The sequence below is a fragment of the Sorghum bicolor genome, chromosome 10 (assembly GCF_000003195.3).
Source record: "Sorghum bicolor cultivar BTx623 chromosome 10, Sorghum_bicolor_NCBIv3, whole genome shotgun sequence".
NCBI classification, from domain to species: domain Eukaryota; kingdom Viridiplantae; phylum Streptophyta; class Magnoliopsida; order Poales; family Poaceae; genus Sorghum; species Sorghum bicolor.
The window spans coordinates 53,705,724-53,728,806 of NC_012879.2; the positions used below are offsets into that span (position 1 = coordinate 53,705,724).

The 23,083-nt window shown below is 40.4% G+C and overlaps 2 protein-coding genes across 2 annotated transcripts; one reads left to right on the forward strand and one right to left on the reverse strand.

The window, feature by feature from the left end:
• LOC8067658 (expansin-A16) lies at positions 1,690-4,953 on the forward strand. The gene is made up of 3 exons (XM_002437250.2): positions 1,690-2,252; positions 3,323-3,647; positions 4,493-4,953. The coding sequence occupies exons 1-3, from the start codon at positions 2,102-2,104 to the stop codon at positions 4,800-4,802; spliced, it is 786 nt and encodes a 261-aa protein (XP_002437295.1). The 5' UTR covers positions 1,690-2,101; the 3' UTR covers positions 4,803-4,953.
• Positions 6,953-15,923, reverse strand: LOC8083464 (MORC family CW-type zinc finger protein 3). The gene is made up of 18 exons (XM_021449030.1): positions 15,787-15,923; positions 14,675-14,737; positions 14,099-14,180; positions 13,648-13,798; positions 12,548-12,692; positions 11,857-12,226; positions 11,295-11,478; positions 10,575-10,676; positions 10,159-10,494; positions 9,756-9,839; positions 9,499-9,657; positions 9,200-9,283; positions 8,957-9,094; positions 8,606-8,718; positions 7,866-8,064; positions 7,690-7,765; positions 7,493-7,609; positions 6,953-7,349 (listed from the first exon to the last, which is right to left on the reverse strand). Exons 2-17 carry the CDS (start codon positions 14,721-14,723, stop codon positions 7,512-7,514), a joined length of 2,370 nt encoding a protein of 789 aa, XP_021304705.1. The 5' UTR covers positions 14,724-14,737; positions 15,787-15,923; the 3' UTR covers positions 6,953-7,349; positions 7,493-7,511.

Genomic DNA, 23,083 nt, shown 5'->3' on the forward strand with positions numbered 1-23,083 from the left:
ATTCCCTGTTCGCACGAATATGCTGATCGATGTTGCCGGAGTAAATATTTCTGATACAAGGAGCAAAGCTGAAGAATCAGGGAAAGCTCTCCCAAAATAACCTTACAATGCTGTTGATGTGCTGGATAGCTTCCAATATTTGGTCCCGAAGTCCAAGGTGGACAACCAATCTGCAGTGAGTCGTGTTATCTCATTTAGTAACCCTTCTATGTCTCCTAAGGTTTTACCTTGTGGAGGAGCATGGTTCGTTGAGTTAGTCTGACTAATCAAAATAACCAAAGAACTATGATCGGTGTACTGCCTTGTCTTAAAATAAATCAACTTGTAAAAAATATTTGGAGTCAAACTTTTTAAGTTTTGATCTAATTTATCAAAAAGTGCAACAATGTTTATGACACTAAATTTGCATTATTAGATATATCATAAAATATATTTCATATACAATACACTTGCTCCATGTCATACTTAAAATAATTTAACTAAGAATAATTCAATTTAATTTATCTTATGGTGGAGGGAGTATTATTCATTATTTGAGCTGAGAAATCAAAGGCGCGGAGGACCAGAGCAGCGTCGACGCCGTGCAGCATCCGCTCTGTCCTCCGCGCGCCCACCAGCTGCGCCGCCTAACCGAACAAGGTGACCGTCTCGTCGTCCTCCTCCACGCCATGCGGCGGATCAACCACCACTGGCTCCTAGCACCTCCAGCAGCACAACGCCGAAGCTGTAGACGTCTGCCTTGGTGTCCAAACGCCCTGGTGCCTCTGGCATGTGTCACCGTGGTGTGCACCTGCTGGGTTCCCAGCAGCTTCGAGATGCCGAAATCGGTGATCCTCGCGACGCCATGGCCGTCTGTTATCGGGCTTGATGTCGCAATGGATGATTGGAGCGCTGCAACCCTCGTGGAGGTACTCGAGTCCCCGCCCCGGGCGATGGCGACGGCAGACTCCGCGTGCCACCGCCATGGAGGTCGCTTCTCGTGGTTCAAGAGGAAGCTGCGGAGCGACCCGCCCGGCATGAACTTGAACACTAGCATCCGGTGGTTGTCGCTTGTCGTCCTTGCAGTAGCCGATCATGCGGAGGAGGTTTCGGTGGTGGATCTGCCCGATGGACTGCACCAACTCTTGCTCGCCGTACTCGTCCGAGGCGATGAGCTTCTTCACCGCGATCTTGATCCGGTCTAGGATGGTGATTGGTGGTTAAGAAAACCATCAATCACCGAAAACAGGTCATCCGCCTGTCCGGGACCATGCGACTAATGTGAGGCAGGGTACTGCTCAGGCGGAGATCGCGCTTGGATCAAAGGCGTATCTCGTCGCAGTACCTGGCTCACGTCCCTGATGCCCAATGTTTAAGAGGCCAGTCCGTAGGCTGGCACCGCCAGCAATCAGATCAAAGGACACTCGAACCTAATAAAAGCCTTTGCCCGGCCCCCAGCCTCTCGTCCTCTCTCAATCTTTGCTTCTCCAGGCTAGAAACACCCAAGTGAAAAAAAAATGCCACTGAATTGCAGGACGCAACTCACACAGGCAAAAAAAAAATGACTTGTGAGGCAATCCCGATCTGTTGATGAACTGGATTGGGATCAGCCAGCCAGCCAGCCCTGGTGCCGATTTGGTAAAATGGCACGTTTGAGAGGGCGCCAGTGCAAAAGACATTCTCTCGTCTCGAGTCCTCTGCGGCTCTGCTCCCCGTCTTCTCCCTCCCGGGCCAGGCCAGCCATGTCCTCAAAAGGGCAGCCCCCGCGGCGGCTGCTGCCTGCAAATCCCAATAAAGCCACTGCAGAAAGGAAGCGGGCAAAAGCCGCCTCGCCTTCCCTTCTACTCCTACACAACCCGCCGGTCCTCCCTCTGCCCCGCTCTGTCACCTTTGACTCCCCCCATCCCGGTCTCCTCCTCTCCATTCCGCTCCCATCACCACCACCGGCCAAGCAAACACACTGCACATTTCAGTTCAGACAGTCCAAGAACAGCGCCACCAAAGAAACGAAAGGCCGCTGTTCTTGCTGCTGCCGTTCTTGCTCGGGTAGGATAGGAGAGCTCCCTGCCGCTGGTTGATCAACAGAGGCGCGGCTGCGACTGCGAGCAGACGGGCGGGCGGCATGGTGAGCTCGCTGCCTCTGTTCTTGCTGCTGCTGCTATCTGCAGCCAGCTTCGGCGACGGCGTGAGGCTCGGCAATGGCGGCTACGAGGACTGGAGGCTCGGCACCGCCACCTACGTCAAGGAGTCCCAGTCGCACCCTCTCAACGACGGTATGTGTCTCAGTGCCTGCGTTTGTTCCAGCCTGCCTCGCAGTCGTAGCACAATCTCGACCAACATCGGCGATGCTCAGTCGTCAGTCAGAGTCGGTTTTCTTTCCCTCCTCTTCTACCCCGGCCGGCCTTTCTGCATTTTTGGTGGATGAAAGGTAGTCAATGCTTCTTCCCTCTCTTCCACCAGAGATTGCGAATGTCGTCTGCAGAAACGATTCCATTCCATGGGCGAGAAGATAGTGTGGTGTTGTTTAGATCCGAGCGTAGCTGCTTACTGCAAAGTCGCCAAAAATCACACACACGCGAAGAGAGATTCACCAATGGAACTTCTTCCCCCTTTTTCCTTCCTGGCTTCTTCAGATTGAGTGATTCTTGGGACTGAACATTCCAAGCATGAATTCATTTGAAGCACTATCTTGATTTGACAAAGGTACTGCAGAAAAACCATTTTTTTTTTCTGGAGGGTTGATGGTAGTCTTGTAGAGCACTAATGCTATTGCTATCCTTTAACGGCCAAAAGGAAAGGGGTTATGGAGTACCCCTTTTATTTATTTATTTTTAAGGACAAGTTATGGAGTACATTTTCGGCGCTAAATGGGCTTTCAAGTTTTGTGGCCTTTGCCTTTTGAGAAAGTTGTAGTTGACGCACATTGAATGGGTGCATTGACAAATTCATGTGAGGCAAGCTAGTACTACCAGTACAGTGAGAGGTTTCCTTACTGCTGCCCTGTTACTGTTTTTGACAACTCATGGAGGAGCGAGGTTGCAGTTGCATACAGTGATTTTCTGTGCGATGTTAGAAATAACATAATTGACATACTACACTTCATTCATTGCGAGTGTACTTCAGGTCCTAAAACATCCAGTCCAGACTATTTGGAATGTAGTAATTTCACTACAATTTCGTTTGAAACAGTTAAATTCTCGCAAGATTGAGAAAATTCTAACGAGGACTAAAGTTCTAACTTCATGGATTCAAGAATTTCCATCTTCCCATCGCTCCATGTTTTCTGACATTGCATACTGCTTGTTGGTGCCGTGCCTGATGCAATGGCGGTTGGTTCCTGCAGGTGGTGGCGCCTGCGGTTACGGCGACCTGGACATCTTCAGGTACGGCCGGTACACGGCGGGGCTGAGCGCGGCGCTGTTCGGCCGCGGCAGCGCCTGCGGCGGCTGCTACGAGCTCCGGTGCGTCAACCACATCCAGTGGTGCCTCCGGGGCAGCCCCACGGTGGTGGTGACGGCCACGGACTTCTGCCCCGCCAACATGGGCGTCGCCGACGAGGTGGCCGGCGGCTGGTGCAACTTCCCGCGGGAGCACCTCGAGCTGTCGGAGGCCGCCTTCCTCCGCGTCGCCAAGGCCAAGGCCGACATCGTGCCCGTGCAGTTCCGGAGGTACGTTTGCTTTACGTTTATACATGCCTCACGCCGCCTTGAACTGCTCCATGTTTTGTTTTTCTTTTTCCTCTTTTTTCAAGGCTTACAAAATTTGAGTCAAAGAACAGGCAGAACAACTGTGCTGCATTGGAATTGTTTTTTTTTTTGAAAGGAAGCTGCATTGGAATTGTGTTAGCAATACTTTATAGGAGAAAACAAACAGATTAGGAGGGGGCGTTGAGCTGCTTGCTGCTCGCTCTGTCAACTTGGCTGAGCCTGAATATGCAAAGCCATGGGACATGGCGCGCTATCATTCTTGAGCTGCGCAATCGGTGTGGTTTTTTTTAAGCCTGACACTGCACTGCCTTTTGCGAAAGCCCAGAATGATGTTGGATGATTAGAATTGGATCGTAGAATATCGGATGAATGTCTGAAGCCACTTTGGAATGCATCAGGCTCTCGGAAGCACAGAGAAAAGAAAACATCAGCTTTTCAGTCAGTGGTCCTCCTTTTTGTTTTCAAATCTGTCACTTGCGTTTTCAATTATGAGCACTTGCCCGTTTTCAGACAAGTGTTATGAGTGTGTTCCGACTACTGCAAGAGTGCACAGCAAGTATCCTTTATTTGAGTTTATTATGTCAGAATACCAAATTAACTTATCCTGCCATTTGCGCCTACTGAACACCTTTTCGATCTGAAAAAAACAACACCACCTGTTCGTCTTTTTCAGAAGAGAAGAGGCCATTCCACTATGATCACCACCATCAGCAAATGGAGCTTTTCTTTTTCTTTTTCTTTTTTTATTTCGGGATATGATCATTATGATGCAGCTGAACTTTTTTGGCGATATGGTGGTGGTGCAGGGTGAGCTGCGACAGGGCGGGCGGCATGCGGTTCACCATCACCGGCAGTGCTCACTTCCTGCAGGTGCTGATCACCAACGTGGCGGCGGACGGCGAGGTGACGGCCGTGAAGGTGAAAGGGTCGAGGACGGGGTGGATCCCGATGGGACGGAACTGGGGCCAGAACTGGCAGTGCGACGCCGACCTCCGCGGCCAGCCACTGTCGTTCGAGGTCACCGGCGGGAGGGGCAGGACGGTCACCGCCTACAGTGTCGCGCCAGCGGACTGGATGTTCGCGCAGACGTTTGAGGGAAAGCAGTTCGCCGAGTAGACGTCGAAAAACCAGTCTCCGGTCGACGGTGGTGAATGTAAAGTAGAATTATAAGAATTATACAGGTGGGTAATTCTTGCTGGGTTCAGGTCGCGAGTCGTTATTATAAGAATTATAAGAAAGTGACAGTCCAAATACGTGCATTATGGCATCTCACCGTACAACAAGCACTGGAGCTCAGCATTGTAAAACACAGAAGAATGACAACTCAAACACAATACTCCCTCGGTCCATTAGTCTCTCTCATCTAAGCAAAAAAATTTTTTCCAATAGTCTCCGTCATTTTACGTATGACCGCTTCGTCTCCCGTGCGTGCGGCGCCTCGGCTGAATCGCGAGCTATTACGACGGCGCTCTCCCGTTTCCTTTCCTTATGACTCCGTTAAATCCAGCACTCGTGTTCCAATCCAGTCTCCACCGTGCGCTCCATCTCGCTCCAGCTTTAGTCTCCACCGTGCGCTTGTATGGATCACCTGCGAAGCATCTCCGTTCAGGAGACATTGGTGCGTGGAGTGAACTGGGCATCGGATTCTTTCGATGAAGACGATGACTGCGAACCGGGCAACACCGAGGTGCCAGACGTGCTCGTGTCCAGTCCAGACTCCAGTTCAATATCCACCATGGCCGAAGGAGACGAAGCAGAAGCCGTTGCTGCCCTAATGGAGCTGGCTTCAGAGGTACCTGACGTTGTTGATGCCCTAATGGAGCTGGCTTCTCCTTGCACTCCTGCTACAACGTCATCTTGTACATCTCCTTGCAGACCATCAGTTGCAGCAACAACTACATCTTCTTGCTGGCCATCTCCTTGCAGACCACCGACTCCATCTCCTTGCATTCCTGCTGCATCAACTTCATCTTATTCCTCGCCAAATGCTGCAACATAGGAAAGGAAGGAACAAGTTCAGAGATAGAAACAACAATAGATTAAATAAAGATCTTGCAGTTTTGCACCTTGGCTGCCATCGTCCCAAACCATATCATAATCAAGTTGGTTTGCTGGCCCAACATACTCAACAATGTCATCCCAATCTACAGGATACCAGTCGCCAGGTTCATATGGCACATCATTCAAATCAATTTGTAACCCAGGCATCTAATCAGAGGTTAAGAAAGAAGAGCAGGTGAGATGGAGAGATCTGGACTTGCCTGGACGTTCCATCCTCCTTGGCGACATATATAGGCCATGAAAGTTTGAGTTTTGGAGAGTGGCGCCAATGGAAGTTTGAGTTTTGAAATTTGGATGCTAATTTTTTGTTGAAAGTCATCTGTAGGGCTTGTAGAAATAAGCGCGGGAAAGAATAGTGGGAGCGCGCGAGGAGACGAGCGGCCGTACCAGACGCGCGAGGAGACCAGCGTAGGGCTTGTAGAAATAAGCGCGGGAAAGAATAGTGGGAGCGCGCGAGGAGACGAGCGGCCGTACCAGACGCGCGAGGAGACCAGCGACCACGGAGATTTAGCGGCGTTGGTTAAGTTTACCGCCTCATTACTCTTGGAACAGCGATTTAATGAAAAAGGCCATGGGCCTACGTTGCTCCTTGGTCTCTGGGCTGAGGGTTTAGATGAGGGAGACTGATGGACGGAGAGAGTAATATCTATATGCCCTAAGAAAAAACACGCCCTATGAGTAGAGATAAAAACAGATGGAATACGGACGGATATTATCGATATCATATTTGTTTTTATATTTCTGGTTGAATTCAAATTCGAATACAGATAATGTTAACCACGTTGGATAAGATACGATTGAATATCAACATCATAAATATACGATTTAAGTATTCGAATATGGATCCGGCGTACTCAGACGGACAAATTTGAACCCCTCCAAACGAATTCGGTCTCGAATACGATCAGAAAATATCCGTATCGTTATCATCCCTACCCACGAGCATATAATTATGATGTCTTCCTCCAAGCTACATATGAGTCATTTCATCCACTAACATTAGTTATTATAGTCTATCTTTTCATGAAAACTAAGTTACTAAAGTCAAACAATTTTAGGTTGTTCAATTTTCATTTCAGACCATATACGTCTGTGGCGAATCCAGCAGCAATGGCTGCGGCGTTGTCTCTCTAGCATCTTAAACAAAAAGTTATGGTGACTTGAAAATAGTGCAAGATTCCTAATTGTTTAGGAACGGAATTTTGGAAACATCAATATACTCCCAACATCTTTTTAGCCACTTGAAAATCTCTTGATTTATCAATTGGTTTTTGGAGAACTATTGGAGATGCTCTAACATCCATTTCATTAGTTGAACAAAGCTAGCTAATATTAGTTATGGTCTGTTAGCTAGCTAACTATTTAGGGTTAATGGATCCAAATAGGGCCTAAGCTGCAACATTTGAATGCGAGAAACACCTACTTACAAAAAGACGCCTAATCCAACAGTAGAACTCTATTTACAAACACGCACGTTTCAAAATTCTACTGCACAAAAGCAACAGAATTATAGCTGCCAGTGTGCTCAGAAGGCCTCGTGCCCTCATGCATCAGTATCGAAGTCCAAAGTCCGTCCAAAATCCAAACGAAGCATTACACCAGCTGGGGAAAGAACAGATGCATTAAGTCTAAGGATCTAACAAGAGACAAGAAGAGAAACTACAGAGAAATGAAGCAGAGTGACCATTACTGGCGTGTAACTTTTAGAGCCTAACAAGAGAAAAGGGAAGGCACAAAATGGTTACCGTGTAGTTTCACTTTCTGTCAACATTTGGAAGTCTTTGCAGGCCCCCTTCTTAGCCTCTTTAACTTAAGGGGAGGGGCGTCATCTTCAGTTTGTGAGGACACACCTTCAAAATCATCTGAAAAGGTATTTTTTAAGTTCATGCAAGACAAACAATTGACAAAAAATAGTGAATCTCAGCTGGTATGATGGTTCTACCATCGCTGTTGTTCTTGGGATTTGATGGGGTGCCACTTGAAGGTTTCTTTCGCGTGTTTACAACCTCTGGCATACCCTGTACATCATGGGTACAGAATGTGAACAGCTATTTATCTCCATGGCTTTGATCTTGTGCAAAGAGGAAGTGTATTATATGATTTAGGGTTACTAGCTACCTTCGCATTTTCTTCACCTTGAGTAATCATCTGAATCTTGAGGTTATCAGGCCTCATGTCCTTCTTTGGTGTACCTCCTTGCAGGGCAGCCTTTTGTTCATCGTGTCCAGATCTCTTCTCACCTATCACGATGACGCCTCGTCCCATTTGTTGTTCAGGAATCTCACATTTGCCATTGAACGGTGGCATGTAGCAGAACCTGAAATTCAAAACATCAGGGCTTAAAACTATAAAAAAGTAATGCCCATGTATAAACTTTAGTGAACCAAAATCATAAACTCCCGTTGTATAAACCATGCAACTAAAATCAGTTTGGAATACATAATGAATTGAGATCCAATTATTCAGACGATGGGTACTAAAACTGATGCATGAACAACTGAATGATTATCCACCAAGGTGAGAAGGCAGCAAGATGATCATCATTAATAAAGAAGTGATATAGTGCAGTTAACTTGTTAAATCACTAATTATTCATATTGTGGTGTAACAGTGGCTAAGTGCTCAATGGTAAAATTACTACTTATATCCATCTATGATAATCTGTCCATGATTTAAGAGAGCATAATCACTTGATTATTAATATGTAAAAGAAAGATTAGCGCTAACTAAAAGAAGTGCTCTAGTGTTAGCATGTAAACTAATCAATTGTGTCATTACAGCTTAAGAATAAGAGGGCACAATATTAAAATCATGACTTCATTATGTATGAAAATCCTTCATGACTGCCAGATACAAACCATTCCTCAGGAAGATTGTCTACATTGAAGCCTGCATTCAACATTCGCCATTTACGACAGCTGTAGCACTGAACCCAGTCAGAATCAGCCTTGTGGCTCTCATCCCCTTTTCTCTGGATGAAACAGTTATGAAAGAATCTACAATGAGAACTTCGTCCATATATAATTAGACATTGAGCTTCTTATGGCACAAGTATAAACAAAGATTGGAAAGAAACTCTCAATCCTCCCACCCCCATCCCACTATATGTCTAAGATATTAGTATGAAAATTTAAAACCTCATGGCCCCATATGCATGAGCAGTAAGGCACGTTAATTTATTCTAGAATAAAAAAAATCATAATCCATACCAGCTCGAGACTGTCAAATTTCGAATCCCAGTATTCATCCACTTTCCTACCAAGCCACTCCTCCAGTTTAGCATACATTTCACAATCTTGAAATCCCTGTTTATTGTTCAGAACCCATGAATTACCATCTTCATCATCCTGCAAAAGAACAGAGGTTAATCCATGGATATTAGGCTAAAGGAAAACTGAATTTCTCGCTCTGAACGGAAAACAAAAAATAGGATAGTCATGGTGTAAGCATACAATGAGATTTGTGATATCTGCAACTCCTATTACTCCACGTCCCATGTCAGTACTATGCTTTTGGCCTCCAACCCGCTTGTAAGACTGAAAAGTGAAACACATAATCATAAGTACAACAAATCAAACATTTACACTTATAAACTTGGACATGGAAATTTCAATGTAATTCCTGCAGCTAGATGTTACATCTAACATGTCTATTTCCATTTTCAACATAAATGGAGCCACAATTCACTCCCGAGTCTCGACTATAGTCTAGAAGGCGGATTAACTATTAATGCCACAACAGCTAACCTCACCTCTATCAAACGACCATGCCAATATAAGAAGATTCCACAGTTTGTTCTGTCCCATTCTACTTTGCTCCTTCCCAGAGTCAATACAATAGTCCTTCCCATAATTTCACCAGACACAACAGAAGTCTTGTTAAGGGTCTTCGCCAACGGGCGGCTTTTGACCTGCCAAGTGAAAAAAACAGCAAATGAAAACAGGCAACTATAACATAGAAAGAAATGACACAGGAGTAACAAAGGGTGCTCAGAAAGAGAATATTTACCAAAGAACCTTGGACAGATATCTTCATCCGAGGATTCAAGAACATAACTTCCAGATAAGACTGAAGAGAATAGTCCAACAGCACCTAAGAATACAATCCATAAAAGAAGTGATTCAATGCACAGAATATTAAGAACCAGTGCAAATCATGACATGGACAGGTTCCAAATCAACCATGCGCAAGGTTCAGAATATCAATGTGTGAGTGGCATGCATCATTAGCAAACTACAACAAGCAGTATATATAAAAACATGAAAGCTACAGTATCCCATCAGAAAGCTACAATGAACTTCTGGATCCTACAAGGTGAAATTCAAAATACATCCCTAGAAGTCATGTTTAGAATGGTTGTTTCTTGCCTCAAAGAGATCAAAGTAAATTGATGAAGAGTTACAGAGCATACCTTGTTACTTGTTTGTCCTGGACGTGATCTGACTCTTCTTGAACGGATTAATATGTCTCCACGACCATGGTGCACAGGATTTTCTGAAGACTTACCAGAATTCCACTCCAAAGTGCATTGAGTACCCCATCTGTCTAAATTCCATATATAAATTTGTGTCCCAGTACGATCTTCACCAAATAGGCCTAACTTTTCTCCAATGAAATACTCGTTGAACGAAGAAAAATTCTTAATAGCACTCAAGTTATATTCTGCAGTAGCATCAGACTGGACACTCAAATCAACTTCCATGTATTGCCCTTCCTTTCGATATGCCACCACAGGGATCTCAAGGTTCTGCAGCAAATCATCCAATTTAATGCAATACACTACGAGGGAGGCAGGGGGGATGGGGGAGTGATAAGAACAATACATACATCCTTTTCTTCATTAAAAGACTGAGAAAGAAAGGCCACTGATCTGGAGGATTTAGTTTGTGTGAGAACAATTGCATCTTTTCCAAGTTTCATAGCACCAGTCTACATGTACCACACAGAAAATAGTAACAAAGTTAGTAACAACATCAATCTTCATAGTTCATACAATATAAATTTTTATGCAAAAAAATGATCAGCAAAACTGCAGGCATGATTGAAGTACTGTTTGCAGCGCTAGGACGGCTATGAATCATGAACAGGAACTCTGAACTGATAATGTTAATATTCATCAGGTCTTATATTAGTGTATTCAAACAATAGACATTTTCATTCATGCGAGCTTTTAGGGCAATTCAACTTGAAGGATAGCACCAGGCAGGGGAGGAAAAAAACTAGCTAACAGAAATGACGAATGTAGATCTCTATCATTGACATAGTAGAATGAACATATCATCTGAGACTATTGAATAACATATAAACAAATTCTCAGCATCACACAATTAAGAGCCTTCAGATAAAACTGTTTTAGTCGCACCAAAATAATAGAACATATTTGTGTTCATCATTGGGATTTGAAGGGTTTAGGTGAGATAAAGCATAGACCACATCAATAATGAGGATATAACAAGAGTGCAATCTAAAACTGACTAAACTGTGCCCTTGAGTAGATAGAAACACTAAAACAGAAGATGAAGCCATCTTCAACTGAGAGATTTCTACCTTAAATCCGATTCCAAATCTCCCAATCTGATCCTCACGATGTTCATTTGGTCGTTTATGGCCAAAAGAGATCATTCTCATCATGTCAGGATAAGTCATTCCATGTCCATCATCAATTACAGATAAGACAGGAATTTTCTTTTGTGCCTTCTTTGAAAACAAATGTTCAATGGAAATACTCAACCTTCCATGATAAACAACAATAAATAAGAAATAAGTAATTAGCACAGTCAAATAGGAATAACTAAAAACAGTAAATAAACTATGCTTGCAACAGGATTCTGAAACTACAAATAGAACATGTTGACACTGGTGATTTTTTTAATATACAATCTACAGTTTAATTTTTCTATTAAGAACATATTCCTTTGAAATATAAACAAACTGAGAACCTTTCTTAGAGTCACATGAGAATATTTTAATTTTTAAAAAAGTAAACATTTTCTTAACATGATTTCATAATACAGCACAAAACACTACGCAGATTAAAAACAGGACCTAAACTGGTTGCAAAAAAAAAACAATATATTCTTATTACAGAATCCTGAAGATACGAGCATACCTGGATGCACCAGCATCTCTAGAATTATCAATGAGCTCAGCTATTGCTCCAAACATCCAGCTAGCATGTGTCTGACTAAGTGTTCGCAGATAACTAGGGTCTGCAACGACAAAATTTTTGGTAGGAGAAGCTATTCTCATTTTTACCACCGGATTCAAAACTCTAGGGTCGTCTTCAACAGATTCACATGGAGAGGATGTGACAACTGGATCATGATGCTTAGGTGAAGTTTCCATCGCCTTGTGCTTCAGTAAACTATCGCAGACCTCCTCTTGAAAGTATGGTGGCTTAGAGTTTCTTGAGCCATATTGAAAGTCACTCCTGAAAGGCCTCTCTGAAGCATTCATCACAGGACCATTCACATGTTTCCCTGGTGTCATGACAGTTTAGAAAAGAATGATCAATTAGCAACATCAATTTTTATCATCCAAAGTTCAAAGGAAATATATGATATAGTGTATGCTGCGTATCATCGGAGTATGACCCAACACAACGAAAAAGTAATGACCCAAATGAGGAATTAAACAGAAGAGAGCTCAATGGAGCAACATTTAGGAAATGACATGACACCACCCACTTAAAACAAACTGTCAATGATGAAATTGAGATGACAAAATGTACTCATGTAGGGCTACTGAATTATCTTAGCAAAAAGAGTTGCTCTCAAGAGGCAGCACAGCAAAACCCTCACCAGATGTTCTTGCCATCTGTTTGCAATCTCCAGGGTCATTTTGTCCACACTCATACAAGAGCACCGCATGCGGAAAATTTGAGCATTCATCAGGTTCAGGAGCAAGTATGTGGAAGGTTGAGGACCCACATCTAGCAATAGCAACCTTCACAAGCAGCAAAAACAGATTTACTAGATTGTGTGACAACAAAATACAGCACATAAAACCTGCCTAAAGTATTTTAGATAATTTTCATACAGCACATCAGACTGCTCTCCCTCACCACCTGCTGGGGAAACAGATCGGCACCAACCAATCTGCAACGTTACAGTTCACAGCAAGAGGTAGCCCATGATACAGAATCCAGTCCTCAGGGTGGCCAGATGACCTGCTCCCAGGGAACCCATGAGCCGGAACGCCAAAACAAGGCCTTCTAGGGGTAGACTTCCAGAAGCATCTGGAAGTTTACTGGCAAATCAAGGATGGAACATGTACTGATTTAGGGAGGATGGTTCCCGAAGCCTCCCTGGGAAGACAGGAGGCCACATCAGCAGATGATGTGGCATACAGGACTACAGGGGAATAGGGGATCCCTTACCTGATGTAGGAATGCACTACAGGGTGCCACAAAGAGATAGGTTGTACAAAGGTCAGGGCTACAGGGGATCCCTCACCTGACGTAGGAATGCACTACAGGGGTGCCGCAAAGATTTAGGTTGTACAAAGGTACTATGCCCTCCCAAATACACAGAAAGTTAGGAGTCCTCGGATATAAATACCAAGACCCCTAATGTGAAATCCATTCATTGCCAGGATTCTGTAAACAGTCCTCTTTATCCTTCCAGAACCTGGCTTGATCCAATGCCCTCCCAAATACCTTGTTTGGACATCATATCTACCAACACTAAACTCTCTTATTCTTAAATCTTAATCCAGATGTCCATGTCATACACTTTTTGTAACAAGTTTAGCTACTCACACAGCATCCAAAGTGAGAAATCCAGGATGTAAGTTGGTTGGTCCCTAATCCTGAACCTAATTCTTTCAGAGAACAAATAAAGAGACTGAAAGGTAGCCTTCTTGTTTAGTATATTTATTCTTTATGTAGAAAATAGTTTACCCTTTTATTATCTGAAAGGAAGCGCATAAATTTTCCCCATTCAGATTTCTGACGATTGTCTTCTGGATAAGGAAGCAGCGAAAATTTTGGGAAATCGCTCTTTCGGTATGCTTTAGTTGGCACAAATGACATAATTGGCCAAATGGTCGGCCTGCAAAAGGAAAGAATAATTGTGATGTTGTAGAGCACTGTTGCAAGCAAAATAATCATATATGCGTGATTAAAACAGATATAAGTTATAATGGTTCGGAGCTAGTGTTGACCATAGGGACAACAGTGTTGCACATTGCACTGAACTGGTGAAAAGACCATGTGTCCAAGTTAACTTAAGTGGTGTTGATGTGCAATAGTACGCTACATAAACATGAACCATCCCAGGTTTTCACCAAGTTTGGTCCAAGTATACAAAGTACTTAATGTAACTAATTTGTCAGAAAAAATGTCAACTTACACGTCTACAGGAAGATCACAAACTTTGGTGCGGCATATGTTCTTACAATCCTTTTGCAACAGCACATAATTCATGTTGCCACCTACCATAAAAAACTGTGTTCTTCAGGCCAAATCTTGGATAAATTATTCTATTATATAAATATAGTTAGACAACAAGCCACAAGGGGGAAGCAAAGTTCAAGTTTAAGAAAAATCAGAGATTGTGAATAAAGCTTGATGGACAATACATGTTCAAACTTTCAAAAACCTAAAAAAAATCGAAAACCTGTCCATGTTCATAATTCATAAGAGAATTTAGATCCATCCCAAAGTTCAAGCCACATTCCGTCCATGAGCAATTCAATGTACACGGCTACAACTTACAACTGATAATATGCACAAAGTAAATGTGGTAAATTATGAAAACTAAAGTTACAGTACAGTTCATACAGAAGGGTGTAATATATAATTTTGAGCAGTACAAGGATTTGCAGAAATGTCATCAGAATTTGTTATGGAAAACCCAATCTACACAAAAATATGTTATTTCATTATAACAGAGTAAGAAACTGACAATTATCAATGACTCTCATACCTCGATTTTCATGTGGTTGCTCATTCAAATCAAATGTCCCACTTCCCATCTTTTTTACTTCACCTGCTAGAACAGCATGAGCATGGGAATGACAAATTGACAATTGATTATATCCGAAGATAAGGTAATGCACATCCAAATAAAAAAAAAAACTGAGGTAATATCATTTTACAGTTAAGTGCCAAATTCCGTATCCAGGCAAATGCTTCAAAGTAACATAAAAAAGGAACATATATCAAGAGAACCAATAATAATATTTGGCATTCCCATCAAACTTATCTCAATCACATACTCGTACTGCACAAGCTTAAATAAGTCAAGTACAACCCCGACCCAGGTATGCGCCCAATGCAAAACCCAAGGCCACAAATAAGCCCAAAAGGCCGTGAACCACCAAATGAGCCCCTAATACACCTTCAACATTGCACCAATTCCACCAATAACGCACCAAGATCAGCACCAAGCGGCAAGCGCTCGAAATCACGACCAAGGAAGGAAATATCTCGGCCGCTTGTTTGATTCCGTTCGAATCCGAGATCGTTCCCAGCAAACACAGCATTCAACTGAAAATAAACGCATCCACGAGCACCAACCTAAATAAACCAAGTAAACGAAGAGAAATCAACACATACAAACTCTTACAAAGCGGAGTCCCTCACGAGAACTGCAACCATCTTCGAAACTTACATGCAGATTTTCGCGGTCACTAAAACAAATTAGTTAATCCTTCCATAAAACAAATTAGCTAAGATAGGAAATGATCACCGATTACGCACCCAGCATTACGCAAGCGACGTACAGCGTCGAGGCGAGGGAAAGCACCAAAGCAAACCCCCACCCAAAAAACCCCCACCAGCACTAGGCCACGAAACCCCAACCCCAAACAGGACAACGAGCAGGCACCGCAATCAGGCCACGCCCAAACATCGCAGGCGAAGAGTAACCGTACACCGCCGCGCACTGCCGGAAGTCACCCCCCACCCACGACCACGAGCCCCAGAGGCCGCAAAAGAGAAAAGCCCGAAATCAACGGCGCGGTCACTTCAGAGTCAAGACTATTTTCTGAAACGAAACTGGGAGAGCAGGATCGGGGCTAGGATTGGGAGCATTACCGGCGGCGAAGGCGGAGCAAGCGCGAGTGGGTTTACAGGCAGGCGAGTTGAGGTGCTTCCGTATCAGGCGGGGAAGAGGGGAGTGGGGGACGGAGGCCTCGGAGAGCGGAGCGGAGGGAGAGGAAGCCGGAACGGCGGTTGATGTTGCTGACAGGCTGGCTGGCCCCGACGATATATACTGTGGAGCGTGACGGATTTGCCCTCGGGATTGGTGGTAATCCACGGGAGGCTACCACTCCATCGCGGACTTCGGGCTTTTTGCTGTGTGAACGAGTGATGAATCACCCGGTGGCCCGTGACTGGCTCCTTGTGCGCTGGTTTACTTGTGTGATGCTTGCCTCGACTTCTTCGTCCCGTAGCGCTGCCGAGCAATTTAAGGCGTTGTTTAGTTTCAAAAAATTTTGTAAAATTTTTCAGATTTTCTGTTATATTGAATCTTCAGACGCATGTATGGAGTATTAAATATAGATGAAAACAAAAACTAATTGTACGGTTTGGTCAGAATTGACGAAATGAATCTTTTGAGCCTAGTTAGTCCATGATCGGACAATATTTGTCAAATACAAACGAAAATGCTACAGTGTCAATTTTCTAAAAAAAATTTGGAACTACGTGCACAAAAACATAAAACTTTACGAGATTCTCCATCACATCGAATCTTGCGGCATATACATCTCTACAACTAAAAATTATGGAAAGGATCCGTCTACCACACCCATGGTGAAGCCACAACTCACATCCCTTTTAGCCATGATAGACTATCCCATCAACAAAGACCCCACTCACCCATGCATGCAAAATTAATTTAGCGAATTTTAAAAAGTCATAACTTTTAAACTGAAGATATAAATTAAATTCCGATTGCACCATTAGATTTCTCATAACAAATCCTTCAAAACAAGATCATACATGGATATATTTAGATAAAATTTTATTAATAAATATATATCTCTACAACTAAAAATTATGGAGAGGACCCGTCAACAACTTCCATCACTTTGGTGGTCTTTTTTACTGCGCGATGACACGCTATCCTTGAAAACAAGATCACACATAGATATATTTAGATAAAATTTTATTAATGAATATTTATCTTATAAAAATAAAATATTTTCTTTTATTAAGTAGAGACATCTCTACAACTAAAAATTATGGAAAGGATCCGTCTACCACACCCATGGTGAAGCCACAACTCACATCCCTTTTAGTCATGATAGACTATCCCATCAACAAAGGCCCCACTCACCCATGCATCCAAAATTAATTTAGCGAATTTAAAAAAGTCATAACTTTTAAACTGAAGATATAAATTAAATTCCGATTGCACCATTAGATTTCTCATAACAAATCCTTCAAAACAAGATCATACATGGATATATTTAGATAAAATTTTATTAATAAATATATATCTCTACAACTAAAAATTATGGAGAGGACCCGTCAACAACTTCCATCACTTTGGTAGTCTTTTTTACTGCGCGATGACACGCTATCCTTGAAAACAAGATCACACATAGATATATTTAGATAAAATTTTATTAATGAATATTTATCTTATAAAGATAAAATATTTTCTTTTATTAAGTAGAGACAATATTCTAGGTTCAACGGACAATGTTCTATCTTTGTAAAAAAATGTTATCAATTTAGAAGAATAGTATTTAGGTTTTAGGTTTATGAACAATCTTTACAACTAAAAAATTATGAAAAGGACCCGTCTACCACACCATGGTGAAGCCACAACTCCTGTCCTTTTTACTGTGACATGATAGGTCATTCCATCAACCCAGGTCCCACTCACGCCATGCATGCAAAATTGTTTTAGTGAATTAAAAAAATCATAACTCTTAAATCGAAGATATAAATTAAATTCCGATTGCACTGTTAAATTTCATATAACAAATCCTTCAAAACAAGATTACACATGGATATATTTAGATAAAATTTTATTAATGAATATTTATCTCTACAACTAAAAATTATGAAAAGGACCCGTCAACAACTCCCATCCCTTTGGTGGTCTTTTTTACTACGCGATGACATGCTATCCCATCAACCTAGGCCCCACTCACCTATGCATGCAAAATTGTTTTAACGAATTAAAAAAAGTCGTAACTCCTAAACCAGATATATAAATTAAATTCCGATTGCAGCATTAAATTTCTTATAACAAATCCTTCAAAACAACATCACACATGGATATATTTAGATAAAATTTTATTAATGAATATTTATCTTATAAAGATAAAATATTTTTTTTATTAAGTAGAGACAATATTCTAGGTTCAACAGACAATGTTCTGTCTTTGTAAAAAATGTTATCGATTTAGAAGAATAGTATTTTAGTTTTAGATTTATGAAACTGATATTACGATATACATAAAAATACATAAATAAAAGACATAGATAAAAATAATAATAAAATCTAGAGTAAAAAGCATAAGAAAAAAATAAAAACACAAAATGGAGAAAAATTTCAAATAATGTCAAAGGGTTACTTTTTAAATATCGTAAGTATATTTATAGAACATTAACATCACTAAATACATCATAGAACACATTAAATATATTATAGAACATTACATCTATTGTAGATTACATGTATACTAAGTGAACACCATAAAAAACATTATAAAACATCACATGTATACTACGTAAATATGACATAACACAACATAGAACACTAAATATATACTACATAAATATCACATATATATAGAAAATAAAAAAGAAGAAAATTACTAAGAAGAAAATATAAAAACAAATATGATTAACAAATGATAAAAAGTGCATAGAGCAAATAAAATAAATAAATAATTTAAATAAGGATAAAAATAAGATTAAAAGGAAATAAAATATAAAATAAGAATGAAGAAACATAGAAAACCTGAAAAGAAAAAAGAAAAATAAATAGAAGCAAGGAAGAACAATAAAAATAAAACCAAAAGAAAAAGAAAATAAAAAGTAAAATTAAAACAAGAAAAAGAATAAAGAGAGGACAGAAAATAAAATAAAATTAAAAAATGAAAACTGAAAAGAAATAAAAAAGAAGAATATAGATAGAAAAAATAAAATAACAATGAAGAAACATTGAGTATGTGGATTTAAAAACCCGTAACAACATACGTGCATTAACCTAGTATACATAAAAATACATAAATACATGACATAGATAAAAATAATAAAAAAACCTAGAGTAAAAAGCATAAGAAAAAGAATAAAAACACAAAATGGAGAAAAATTTTACATAATGTCAAAGGGTTACTTTTCAAATATCACAAATATATTTATAGAATATTAACATCACTAAATACATCATAGAACATCATTAAATATATTATAGAACATCACATCTATTATAGATTACATGTATACTAAGTGAACACCATAAGAAATGTCATAGAACATCACGTGTATAGTACGTAAACATGACATAACACAACATAGAACACTAAATATATACTACATAAATATCACATATATATAGAAAATAAAAATAAAAAAATAAAATTACTAAGAAAAAATATAAAAACAAACATAATTAGCAAATGATAAAAAGTGCATAGAGCAAATAAAATTAATGAATAATTTTAATAAGGATAAAAATAAGATTAAAAGGAAATAAAATACAAAATAAGAATTTCAAGAAACATAGAAAATCTGAAAAGAAAAAAGAAAAACAAATAGAAGCAAGGAAGAAGAATAAAAATGAAACCAAAAGAAAAAGAAAATAAAAAGTAAAATTTAAACAGGAAAAGAATAAGGAAAGGACAGAAAATAAAATAAAATAAAAAAACAAAAACTGAAAAGAAATGAAAAAAGAAGAATATAGACATAAAAAACAAAATAATAAAATAACAATGAAGAAACATAGAGTATGTGGATTTTAAAACCCGTAACAACGTACGGGCATTAACCTAGTGGAATATTAAATATAGATAAAAAGATAACTAATTGCACAGTTTACCTATAAATCACGAGACAAATCTTTTAAGCCTAGTTGCTCTATAATTGGATAATATTTGTCAAATAAAAATGAAAGTGCTACAGTGTCAAAATCTAAAAAAATTTGGATCTAAACAAGGCCTTAGGTCCTTCGATTAGTTGGCTAAACTTTAGACGGGGTGTTTAGATCATCTAGCTAATTGAAAATCTTAACCATATTACCCTCATTAATTCTATTGTTTAGCTAGCTAAACTTTAGTCGAGTGTTTGGATCCTATTGCTAAGCTTTAGCTAGGGATAGTTTGGTCATTGAGGTTTTTTAGTTGGCTTTCATAAGCTAAAGAAATTGTGTATATTTTGGTCTTTGGCTAAAGTTTAACTGGATTTAGTTGTGAGCTATTTAGATCCACCTCAGCTAAAATTAGTCGGCTAAAGTTTAGTTGGTGGATCTAAACAAGACTTTTAGTGTGAGCGCTAATCAAATGTTCTTTTATTGATTGTTGTTCCGCTCTATGGAACTAGCTCCATGAATCTTGCTAAGAGCATGCTTGGTTGTGAGTGGCGCTGGCCTTGTCTTGCCTCGCCTAGCAAGCAAAAGCTCATCAGCACGGAAATCTAACAAAAATCAAGATTAACTAGCTACACACCGGCTAGCTCACTTCAATGTCTTGCTCGGCAAGATGACACGGTCCTCAATAAGGAATCCAAATAGGCTCTAAGAGATACGATGAGAAAGAGGAGAAGTTAAAAATAATAGTTCTGCTCGGTTTTTTTCAATACTGTAGGTCTAGCGTGGTATTGATGTTCGAGTTATCCTGCTTGGGCGAGGCCGGAGAAAGGGCGATCATGGATCGAGGGGATAATGATAGTGTGACTCGGTGGCACAACGCGAGCAGGGGGAGGGATGAGCCGCCGATGGTGGTTGATGGAGGTGTGAGAAGAGGAAGAGAATTGGCATGTGCAATGTGGGCCTATGGGTGAGGACTATCGAGCACGTGAGAACATGAGGAAAAAGAATAAAAGAAAAACGAAGTATTACGAATTTCATCCTTTTAACAACCAAGCGAAGCTATTTTACTAGATGATTTTCTAATCAAGATAAAATCAACATATATAGGGTTTGTTTCCATGCATTACTAGGTGTTTCTAACTTCTAATATATACTTTTTCAAGAGAATTTTAAATCGTCCAACTAAACTCGTAGTTCCTGTTGGTATAAAAAGGAGATATATATTTCTTCCCGGCCATTGGTTCATTGCTCATTCCACTCGTTCGTCTCATAGTACCCTTTCACTACTTTTTACTATAATATAAATAAAAAGGCCTCATGAATACAACCATGAAACCTGAGCTCTATACCGGTAAAATGGTAAAATCTTGCAAATATCTAGCGTGAGGCATTTAGGGTCCAAGACAACTCCAAGAGACTATTCATTTCCTTGTTAAATGCTACAAATAGAGATTTTGATAGAAAAACTAATCTCTAATAGTTTTTCTAAATGGTTATTCAAATATAGCTATCTTCTATTCTGGATTTAGAAGACGAGGTATAGAAAATTTATTTGAGAGTAAAAAAGATATAGAAAGCTATTTTTGTGCAAATGACTCCCCATTGATGATTTAGAGAGTGAGATTTAGAAAAGATTTTGGAGAAGCTCTAATTGGTTGATAGCCAAATTTTGGTTGCTAAAACTTGGGTTAGCCAATGTTTTGGCCTCTATTTGGTGCCAAATTTGTCAATATCATCTCACATTTAGATTGCTAAACTTTTGATAAATATTTTTTCCTAATTTGGTTGATAAATCTTTGGCTTGAAAATTTTTGAAAGACAACCAAGCAGACTGTTGACGGTAACTCCAATTTTCAACAGTCAACTAATCCCAGGAGAGACCCAAAAATGATTTATAAAGTAAGGTTATAGGGGTTTATTCTAACGAGTTCCACGAGTTGCATTGTTCTCACTTGCTTTACAGGATATTCAATATTTTACCATATAAAAGTATCTCAAGTGAAGAATCTGAGTACACCATTGCAGAGAGCTCGCGAGATGATCAAGATAGACATATCATTTGCCATATTTAGAGCACCGAAGAGAAAGTCCTCGATAGATACGACCTAAAAGACTCTAGAAGACCCTAGAACCATCATCAATCACAAGACCAGGGACTAAACCGATAAGATTACATAGCTCTATGAAATAATCTTTTTCTAGAGATTTATCCAAAAGTTGAGAAAGGAAAGAATCCATCCATGGCATGACTCATTATGCAAACAGATCAGAAAAAAGAGACACTAGAAGGACGTAGAAGACACCAGAAGGCACGGGAACAAAAGTGGAAGCCCGGCGGTTGATAGGTGGGGCCGGCCAGCCCCACATGCCAGGCTGGTCGCTCTGGGCCCACCTGGAGGTGACCTCCCCTTCGCGTGGCGGCCTTCAACTGACCTCTACAACACATTTTGACCCTTGTTCCATGTCGGTTTGATCCGAGAGCCACGACTCATCCTACTAGACTATATAAGCTGATGCAGACCCCCTAGACAGAATAATCATAATCATATCAACCATCGTTTAGTTCAGAGGTGTCCCTCGAAGGGATAACCTAGAGCTCCACCAATTAGGGCATAGCTAGAACATAAGAATAGGAATTAGAGGAGTCAAGCAACACTTGGATTCTGGATCTAGTCGCGAGGAGGCTAGGTACAACCTTGTACTTCTCTCTTGTATTCAATATTATTAATCTGTTTAAGTTATTTATCTTCTAGTTCATTGTGTTTATCTTCTAGTTCATCTATTTATTCTTCTAGTTTATCGTTTAGATCATCTAGTTCATCTTATTCTTGTTCTAGTTCGTCTAGTTCTTATGTAGTTCATCGTGTTCTTGTCTAGTTCATGTTTTCCTCTAGTTCTTATTTTAGTTCGGATATGAGTCGAATACTTGAGATGACTTGGTATAATTATATATTCATAAGTATAATGTTCATTGCCTACTTTGATTATATAGCTAGCATAGTTAGGTTAGCTTTGTGTTTATGCCCTTGTTTGTATAGTGCTTACCCTTTGAACTCAGGGCGGATGGTAGAAGTTGTGTAAGCATGGTGCTTAGACATCATCTATTGTGAATGCACCCTATGTTACAGGCCATGTGGTAGATCGTGAAGGTGACTATTATAGCTTCGTTGAGTCCTATATAGTCCATTCCTCAAATGTAGGACTAGTAAGGCTAAGTTGCGGGGTGATGTCTTGCTATGTTCCTGACCTACCTTAGCAATATTTCTTATGTATGGATACAAGTTAACTCTGACCATGATTGCTAGATATAACTGCACTAATTAATGTAGCTCAATGACCTAT